This window comes from Notechis scutatus, chromosome 8 (assembly GCF_049901735.1).
Source record: "Notechis scutatus isolate UNSWTSFEM ecotype Mainland chromosome 8, rNotScu1.2, whole genome shotgun sequence".
NCBI classification, from domain to species: domain Eukaryota; kingdom Metazoa; phylum Chordata; class Lepidosauria; order Squamata; family Elapidae; genus Notechis; species Notechis scutatus.
This window is the reverse complement of record NC_142016.1, coordinates 27,545,060-27,554,846: the sequence shown is the minus strand read 5'-3', so window position 1 is coordinate 27,554,846 and position 9,787 is coordinate 27,545,060. Positions and strand designations below refer to the sequence as shown.

The 9,787-nt window shown below is 53.8% G+C and overlaps 1 protein-coding gene across 2 annotated transcripts; it reads right to left on the bottom strand.

The window, feature by feature from the left end:
- Nucleotides 1-3,456: 3,456 nt before the first annotated feature.
- On the bottom strand, nucleotides 3,457-9,746 carry PPP1R14A (protein phosphatase 1 regulatory inhibitor subunit 14A). Of its 2 annotated transcripts, XM_026687766.2 has the most exons (4): nucleotides 8,450-9,746; nucleotides 6,560-6,640; nucleotides 5,913-5,945; nucleotides 3,457-5,583 (listed from the first exon to the last, which is right to left on the bottom strand). In XM_026687766.2, exons 1-4 carry the CDS (start codon nucleotides 8,666-8,668, stop codon nucleotides 5,467-5,469), a joined length of 450 nt encoding a protein of 149 aa, XP_026543551.1. In that variant the 5' UTR covers nucleotides 8,669-9,746; the 3' UTR covers nucleotides 3,457-5,466. The 2 variants fall into 2 exon arrangements, with proteins under 2 accessions (XP_026543551.1, XP_087826487.1); XM_087970361.1 differs by lacking the exon at nucleotides 5,913-5,945 and having other exon boundaries at nucleotides 8,450-8,806.
- Between the last annotated feature and the right edge of the window lie 41 nt (nucleotides 9,747-9,787).

Below are 9,787 nucleotides of genomic sequence, written 5' to 3'. Positions count from 1 at the left end.
TCTAGGACTGGTCAAACCTTGGCTTCGGGCAGGTCATGCGTTGCCTGGAGAACGAGCCTGAGCCTAATCCTAAGAACCAGGTATCAGCAGCTGCAGGAGGCCCGTTGGGCATCCCAGGAGGGGCTAACCTTGGAAAGAAGCAAGCCATGAGAATCTCCCTTGGGTGATCCCCTCTCCCAGCCTTGCTTGGTGTACTGCTGCTCTTGGGTGCAGCCCCCAGTCACGGGGCGCCCTCTTCCTCCTTGCACCTGGGGGCAGAGTCCTGATCTCCTAACCCATTGCTTCCCCAATGGCAGCTGCAGAGGTGGGGACCCCTGTTGCCCTCCTGGTGTTGTGAGTTTGTTGTATCCCAGCCTTTTAGAAACAAAACATTTACAATGGACTAAATACACTTCTGGGTGGGTGGCCTTTCTTGTGATGGAATTGCTCCCAGAGGAATCCAGTGAGACTATTGCTGCCTTATTGCAGGTCAAAGATTAGGGTATTTGTGCGGGGCTTGGAAAGGGCCACTTATGGCCAGAGGCAGCCTGGGCTTGACTGACTACTCCAAGGCTAGGCTGTACTCCAAAGAGCCCCCCCCCCAGCTCCTTCTGCTGTGGGTTGGAAGTTCTTGCAAGGGTGTGGGAGGGGTCACTCACCTGGCGTCCTCCCCCTCTCCCAGGGAAGATCCTGGGTGAATGAATCATGGCAGCCAGCCTGGCAACACAATGGTGAGAAACCCAAAATAGGATTTCAGGCCACAGTGATCTCTTCTCCCTTCCCTCTCCCACCTTCATGCCTCTGATGGGTCATTTTCACAAAATAAATCATTCAAAAAATAAAATGTAAAAAATCAGTTTTTATCAAAACCAATAATTCAATGGGAAACAGTGGGACCATGTGCAATTCTTCGAGAAGGTCCCAGGACGGCGACAGCCAGCTCCATGGAGCCTTCATCCCTAAATGCCAGAGAAGGGGTGACCACCTTCACTGCCACAATTGATGCTTCTGTGACGTTGAAGCCCAGGATCCTGTTTCTACAAAGAAAGAATCCTGGACTTGGATGGAACAGGAAGCAGAACTCAAACCCTGAGCAGGAGGTCGGGCTAGAAGACCTCCAAGGTCCTTTCCAGCCCTTGACTCTATGTTCTAGACCTGCTGCCCTGCTGTACGAGAGAGGTCTATCTTCAGTGCGAACGTAGCTGTCCCATTGAACTGGGGAGCTAAAAAGCGCACTGAATTATATGACCCTCACTTTATTAGCGTTGCTGAAATGAATTTAAAAGCAGGAGGGTGGGAATTGCCTGCGTGCCTGAGGTCCCTTCAGGGGGGCAGGGTGGGGGGGATGAAAATAGGATGTATGGTTGACTCCAGTCTGCCCTCTAGTGTCTGCTAGGATTTTCAGGTGAGCACATGGAGACTTTACCCATCTGATGAAGAAAACTAGCTCACCAAAGCTGACCACTTAATTACACGTGCTAGTCTGAAAAGTTTCTGCCAGACTTCTCTTGGTTTTGGGCAGCAGGAGGTAATTTGGGAAGGGGGCTCTTTCAGACACAGCTTGCACTGTAATTGGGGCACAACTTTGGTTTGAGGAGGAAGAGCTAGATCCTTTGGCTAGGCTAAGGGCCTGGGGCAGAAAGCACATGAGCTCTTTAAGAGCACCGTTTCAGCGTGGGGAAGGAGAAAGGGTAGCAGGTGGGATTGAATCAGAATGAGATTGTGTTGTGGTTGGGACAAGGGAGCCCTCAGCCACCCAGAACTGAGTGGCCAGGGATGAATTTCCACACTCTGGAGATTATGCCCATCTTTGAGTCTACCCTGGTTAATTATTACCACGAGGGAGGGTGGAGGCCCAAGATGGGCCCCTTTGGGGTAGGGAAACCAGACCTCTCCAGCTTAGACCGTCCTTCGATTGCCTTCCAAGGGTGAGTGGAGAAGGCCTCCCCTCTCTCAGCCCAGGATGGGAGCGCTCTGGTTCTCCTCAACAGCTCTTTTCTTTCTGATCAGGCAGAAAAGGGAGGGGGCTGGAGAGCAACAGGCAGCAAGCAGGACCCCTGGGGACATCACAGGTACCATTGGAAGGTCCTCCCAGGCACTCTGGGGCTTGGGCTTTGCAGCAGGTGGGATAGAAGAGAGGTGCTCAGGCACAGTGGGGTTGTGTGCCCATCTGCACACCTTCAGTTTGCTCCCAAAGCCAGAGAGGTTGGAACGAGGAAAGGCCAGGTCCTGGGTCAGCATCACTTTCTGGTGGCATTAACAGGTCCTTCTGCAGCAGAGATAGCCAGGTCAGTGGCTGCCTGATTAGCATTATGGCTGATCTAGATCAGTGGCTGCCTGCGAAACCATTTGCACCAAAGCTCAGTTTATGATGCAAAGCAAGGCAGGCCCCAAGAAAATCATCATCCCGGCCACCCTGGATCAGCTCATCAGCTCATAGGCCCCACTTGCTATGCTGGATCAGCTTACAGGCCCCACTGCCCCAATTGCCAGGGCCTAAGCAGGGGAGAGACTCCCACCTGGCCAAAGGGCAGCAGTCTTCCCAAGCAAACCAGCTGCTTGCTTCTGAAGCCGGGGAAAGGCACGCTGCATTGTGCATAGGCCGGGGGAATTACAGTTGGTGGTCACTGCTGTAACTCAGAGAAGCAGGTCCCAAGGGTTCATTGGGGCGTCAATCTGAAATCAGTTTTGGTAAGAGATCCCTTTGGAACTCCCTGCTGTCTATGGATTGCCAATAACCCTAAGGTGACAAGGCAAAGCTTGACCTCCTAGCTCCTTTTGCCTCCCTGAGAATGGCTGCCCTCGGGCTTCTGCTCATGTGTCTCGCCAGGCAACAGAGGCCACGGTCACTGGTTGTGCATTGCTCCTGAATCTGGAAGTGAGCAAAGGTGGCTTTAGTCACCAGGAGGACCAGCTTTTGCAAATGAAACCAGGGACAGCCTGAGCAGCAAGCGATCCCCTTGAAGTGGAAAGGCTCGTTCTCCAGTAGGCAGGGAACCTGTTTTGGGACCTGGGATCTTATAGGAAAGGGAAAGCAAGGACCTGGCAAGCCAGGGCCACTCCTGACCACAGGGCATGAGAGTCAGCATGGCCCTTCCCGTTAAAGCTCTGCCACGACAGGAATGTGATCAGGGCCAGGCAGGGCAGGCTTGGCAGGGCCAGAGCAGGCTTTTAATTTGCAGTCAAAGCGCCCCGCCCAGGTACCAGAGAAGTCACCAAACTGGGGGTCTGGACTGAGAGGCAATGAGTATCAAGAGCGTTTCAAAGCACAGGAGAAGGGCCACAGCCCAAACGCCCAAGGCTGCAGCTGGTGATTTGGGGCTTCCTTCTATTTTGGCTCAAGACTGATCTGGGGAACAAACTACATCTAGCCTTCCCCTGAATATGCTGAACATGCTCAAGCCACCTCTTCTAACCACAGCAACTCTGGGTGGCCAAGAGCACATAAGAGCAATAAAACATAACATTTGCAAAAACTATGTTTGGCCCAAATGCATTTATTCATTCACAGAAACTTAATCTCATTGTATTCTGACATGAAACAATAATTCACCTCACTATAAAACAATAAAGTGTAAAAGACAATGAAGTGAGTTAATTCAATGTTAACTTTGGGATTGCACGTTATACAATTAACATTATATACAGATTGGGATTAAAGTGTTGTTTTGTGCCAAGAAGGAACTGTCAAATTTGGGTTTCTTTTTGGAGGAATATTTTAACATACATTATGCAGATGGCTGTTTTCAAGTTACATTTGTCAATGTTATTTTGAACTACGTTATGAAACTGGGACCTGATCACAGGGGTCTTTCTGAGGGGTTTATTTGTTGTACAGAATAGCCAAGAGAATTATACAGAGAGATTGGAAAAGTGCTCAGTAGCAAAGATTGTATTCGGGAAGTGTGATATCCATTTTTGAAAAGGCTGTTTTCCTCAATTTTGTTAATACTATTTCATAATTAATTTTTGAATATTACTGGTGGGTTTCCCCCCCCCCCCCCATGTTTTGTATGCGATGGGGGCTTTCTTGGTGGGTGTGGGGTGGGTAGGGCTGTGGGCATCTCTAGGCCATGGGAAGCCAAAGGGGCCCAGATGAGTTGGCCACCCAGGGCTCCAGTAAGTCCCTCCCCTCTCCAGCCTCTGCCTGTTCCCAAATAAGGGCACAAGCTCCAGCGGCTCCAGCGTCTACTGGACCAGCCATGGGAGGGAGGGAGGGAGGGAGGGAGGGCCTGGCCCAGCTTCCCTTTGCAAGCATCTTCCCTCCCTCTCTCCCTCCCTTGGGAAAAGACCCCCCCCCCCCGCTTGGATTGAGGCAGGCAGTAGCTGGTACAGATTGACTTGCAGAGACAGTAATGGCAAGGAGGGGGGGGCACATGGGGAGCCATATGTGCACAAACATCTGTGGGGCCTGGGAGAAGTCCTTCTGTAGCCAGATAATGCTAGGGGATCCAGAAGCTCCAGGGTGGACTGGATTGAGAGGGCTGCCACAGGCCCAGTTGCAGGCAGGTGGGCTAAACATGTGCCCCCCCCCACCTGTTGGTGGACCACGCAGACATCCTCCACCCCCACTCCACTGGCAAGGAAGAAGCACAAAGTGCTGCTTGTCTCCTGAAGCAGCTTCTAACCTGGAAAAAAAACCTCTGGGTCCCAGCTGGGGGGTGGGGGGGAGAAGGACTCATTGCCTCTGTCTGACTGAGGAAGTTGTCTGAAATGGGGAAAGGCTGGCGGGTCGGAATGGGACAACTTGCTGCAGGACAGTTTAACTATTCTATTTAATTATTTAAAATAAATAAAAAATGTTTTAATTTTTTGCAGTTCATGTTTCATTCTGTCCCTCCTTTTACATCCTTTCTTTAATGATTCTATTCCACCATTTCTTTGATATCAGTGTAACTCTTGTCCTGCAGTGAGTTGTCCCACAGTGAATTGACCCAGCTAGCGTCACAGCTGTGAGTCTCTAGTAAAGCCTGCTGCCTTCACCTTAACTCACTGGCTAAAGAGGGGGTGCTGATGGGTAGATTGGACAAGGAAGCCATTTCTGAGTTTTCATGGCCCTGGATAATCAGGCAGATAATGTGCCAAACATTCCGAGCCGGAGAAAACCTACCCAAGAACATGCAAACCCAGACACAGCTTCTGGGTGATGGCCACAAAAGCCCAGAAAGCTTCACAGGGGGCAAACCCTCTCCTGGCCAGGTTCTCTCTCACAAGGGCCCCAGTCATCCTAAGGTCCCGTCTCCCCCACCCCGCTCTGGCAGAGGCAACAGTTGAGCTTCTGGGGGGCAGAGCACTTTATTATGGGGAGGTGGCCCAGCAGAGCCCATCCTCCTCCATCAGAGAGAAAGGTTCAAAAGGGCCCAGGAGACCTTCCCAGCAGGGTGAAGGTGGCTGAAGCCATGGAGCCAGCCCATCCTAGTGGAGTCAGGGAGGTGGCAGCAAGTTCTTCCACAGTTCAGCCCTCTCTGCAGCTCTCCAGCGTCATGGTCACTGTGGGACTTTGGGACCCTGGTCCATGTTCCTCTGGCTGCTGGGACTTGTCCGGCGGAGAACATGTTCTGTCCGGAGGCCTCTCAGCTTCTCCAGCAGCTCTCTGGTGAAGTCCTGGGGGGTGGGGGGAGGTTGAGTCCCACCATTCTTCTCCAGTAAGGTGGAGAAGAGGTCTGGCCCTGGGGGAACCCTGCCAGGAAAGGGATCTCCCTCCAATAGGGACTCCCAGGATCAGTAGCAACCAGATCCCAGGAATTGCAAGGGAGCCTCCTCAGGGAGTCATGGGGTGGGAAGAAGGCCGGGGAGCCCAAAGGGTGAAAGGGTGCCTTTCCTCAACTATTCCACAGCAGCTGGAAGCGGGGCATCTCTTTGGGAAAGCAAACCCCACCCTTGGCGGACATGCACATTCCACAGGACCCAGTGCTCAGAAAGGGGACACCCACCTCCGTGTTGTTGTGGCATGACTCCAAGGTGCCCTAGAAAAAAATTACAGTGAGGAACAGCCCCAAAGGATGGGTGGCCCAGCATTTACTCGTCTGGCCCTTTTAATGTGCAGCCTCTTTTCCAGGATTACTCTTGAACTAAACCAGGAAAATCTCTTCCCATGGCTCAGATTCCCTGCCCCCAGATCTAATTTACAACCTTCTCTTTCACAGTGAACACAGATCCCCGGTTCCCTTTTCTTATTCTGTTCAGATCCTAATTTCCATTTATTAACAAAATGGCACAGCCAAGGCTAATGCCACAAATAGTGCAGGGAGAGATAAATCTATGCATCATTCTTGGTTCTCAGAAATTAGTACCAGCATGTTGTTAATGAGCATTAAGGCTCATTTGATCATTTGGTTCTGAAGAAGAGCTTCACTTCTTAGAGTAGCAAGTTCTTCAGAATTTGTGTGCAATGGTGCTCTGTCTGCATAAGAGCCCCCTGGTTCACTCTGCTGTAATGCTGCAACTGCTTTGTCCCTGCCAGGTTTATAAACTCAATATTTTCACCTCCCTTCCATTCCTGCTGACAGGACCCAGTCAAGGGTGCCTTGAGGATTCCTGCCTCTGAGTCAGCAGACCTGGTCATGTGAAGGCAGCTTACCTGTAATTTCTTGGCCCTCTCCTCATCTGTGTCCATCTCTAGGAGATCATCGATATTGACTTCATCTGGCATCTCATCTTCCTGACACAAAATCAAAAAGGGTCAAGCTAGGGGGATCTTGGAACAAGAGTTAGGAACTGGAGCTCTGGGGTCTCAAAGCTTTTTGACAGTAGCCCAGGATCTTCAGTGAAGCATTTCATAGTTCGAAAACATCTAGAACAGGGCTGTCAAGCTGCCGGCCCACAGGCCAGATGCATCACGTGCTGGCCACACCCACACCTGGTTTAGCAAAGGGGGGGGGGGAGTTCCTATATGTCACGTGATGTCACCGTGACAACGTGAGTTTGACACCCCTGATCTAGAACAACAAAGCTTTCAAAGTTTTCAAAACCCACCTGTATCCCGCTTTTTAAGCCAGATGAAGAGCATCCCACCCCACAACATCCCAGAGACGTGGTTGCTGCTTTTCCTGGGGACATAAGTACCCCTATGCCATTGCTCCTATTCTGCCTACCATGCAGTAAGTAATTGATCCAGTTGGAAGAGCCTGGTTCCATCTGTACCCCTTAACAGAATAACAGCATTGGAAAGGACCTTGGAGGTCTTCTAGTCTAACCTCCAGCTCAAACAGGAGACCCTACACCACTCCAGACAAATAGCTGTCCAGTCTCTTCTTAAAAGCCTCCAGTGCAAATCTTTTATCTGAAACCGCCCTGTAAATATGCGGGGGCGGGGGGGATGATCACACACTGCTGCCCCTCACACCAAGAAGCCTCTGGATCAGAGCATCAACCGAGCACCATGTTCCAGCCCAGGGCTTGCTTCCCCCAGAAGAGCTGGCCTGCCGGCTGAGCTGCTCCCCTCTCGGACTCCCAGGGGAGGCAAAAAAGCAACCCAGATGGTAACTCGCTCCTTTCATGGGAGGATTGGAGACGTCTCTTTTATAGCTAGGACAGGCTCCCCACCCCCACACATCCTTTCTAGGCAAGAAAATGTTAGCAACTGGAGGCGGAGATACACATTCCTCCCTGGGAAGAGAGGAGAAGGAGGAGGATGACCCTTCTCTGCAAGCCCATCTGCCACTTTTTCTGTGATCCTGGCAAGGTCCTTTCCAAGCCAAGCAAGGGGCCCTGGGACCTGAAAGAACCTTGGAGCAGGGCAAATAACGGCCCTCTGGTAGCTGGGCATGCAGCTCCCATCATTCCAGCCTGAATTCAATAGGAGCCAATCTCTTGCTCAGTTTTGCCTGCTCCGTGACCCAGACAGGGTCTTCCCGTGCATTCAGTGAGTGGGACATTTCTGAATTTAACCTTGAGATTCCAGGAAAAACCAGGGCTCAAATATCTGGTTCTTGGAAAGATGGCTGAATGGGGTGACCAAGGGCAACAATCCCCGCAGCCCAGAGTCCCTCGTATTTCTGGGTGCAGCTTCTCCTCTTAGCAGTCGCCACAAGTCTCTCTCAGGCTCTTGAGCCTTTAAAAGCAAAACCAGCAGCAAGCAGCAACCACCCTTGTGGACCAAGGCCACCACTTATCAAAAGGCTGCAACTAAAGGGCCTCCTGGCACCCTTAAAGACAGATGTGCCTCCCAACAAGGCAGATGGCTCCCCAGTCCCCGGGGGAGCACTAGCAGCTGGGAGGGAGGGAGGGAGGGGCAGGGGTCCCAAGCAGCCTTAATGTTAACCCCATCGTGGCCTCCAAGAACCAGTTCAGAATTGGAAGGCAGCTGGCCTGGCTCTCTCCCACCAGGCCAGGAAGCTGAGTGAAACCGCAGCTGCCTTTGGCCACGGGAGTTGCTGTGTCCCGGGCGGGCTGGTCTGGATGAGGGCAGCAGCGGTCCCCCCAAAGGACAAGACTTCGAGTCCTCTCGCCCAACTGGCATCCCCCTCACCCGTCCTCGGTACAAGTCCTCCAGCCGGCCGTCGATCCACTTTTCTGTGTCAAGGCGACGCTGCAGTTCCCGTCGGTCATACTTAACCGTGACCCGCGCTTGGCGCCTCTGGATGCCCGGGCTGGCTGTCCTTTCCGCGCGGCTGCCTCCGGGAGAGAGACCGGTAGAGCGGGCCGGCGACGCACGCCCCAAGCGCCTCCCCACCCGATCCGCCGCCATCCTTCGTTCCGCCAGCTAGACGGGGCGTCCGCCGGCTTCCAGCGCCTTATAGCAGCCGGGGCGGAGCTGTGTTGCTCCCAGACCCTCCCTCGGGGTGGAGGGCCGTCTTGCTCTGGGGGCAGAGGCGGGGCCCAACCGGCCTCCCGGCCGTTCTTGTGGACCTCCCTGAAAGATGGAGGCTCGAAGGCCCGCTCTGGCGGGCAGGAGCCGATCGGCGGCCTCGCGGGCCTCTCTTTTCCAGAGCTGGATCCCCGAAGCCTCGGCTCTAATCGCCTTCCAGCAATGTGCGGTCGCCTGACCACTTCCCCCTCCTCGCTCTTTTAGCATTTTCTGAAGTCACGCGGGTTACTAAGATTTGGGCCCGGCATTCCGCCAACTGTTAGCGCCCGCTCCCCTCCCCGGCCCCTTTTAATGGGTGGTCGGCACGGCCCTTCTCTCCTAGCGCCGGCCTGCGAAGGGCTTGCCTTCCAATGTCCTCACCCGTCTCTGCCCCACCTCTGGGAAAAGTCGGGGTTTGCCCCTTCGAGTTGCTGCCGCCTTCTCTGCTCGGGTCATTTGGTTCGGACTCCGGCTGAGAAAGCTGCCGCAGCGTTCTGGAGCGGCTTCGTCGCCCCGCTGCCTCGGCCCCCTTCCTTCTAGCCCCCCACCTGGGCCGTTCTGTCCTTATGCAAGCACGTTCGTCGAAACGACACCCCGCCCTTCCCAAGAGGGGGGCTCCTTCAGGAAGCCTCCCTGCGACGGCCTTCCTGAACCCCTCGCGCTTCCAACAGAGCGGCTTTCCGAGCGCGAAAGGGGGCCGCGGGACCCCCAACCTGCGCTTCGGCAAAAGGTAAGCTGGGATGCTGAAGCGGGAGGGGGAAAAGGGGCGAAGGGAAGGGACTCCGGCTTTTATTCCGGGGCCTGTGCCGATCCCAGCACGCTCTTCCCAAGTCGAGGCGGCGGCGGCGGCGGCGAAACGGAAAGCGGATGAGGCTTCCACAGAAGCCATCCCGGAACCAGGCAACCGCGAGCGGGAGAAGGAACCAGGAGCAGCGGTGCGCACCGTAGCCCCGCCCCGACTGCACCTGCTACATCTTCCGCTTTCACCTTGCAGGTTTCTCCATCCGGGACTTTCCCACT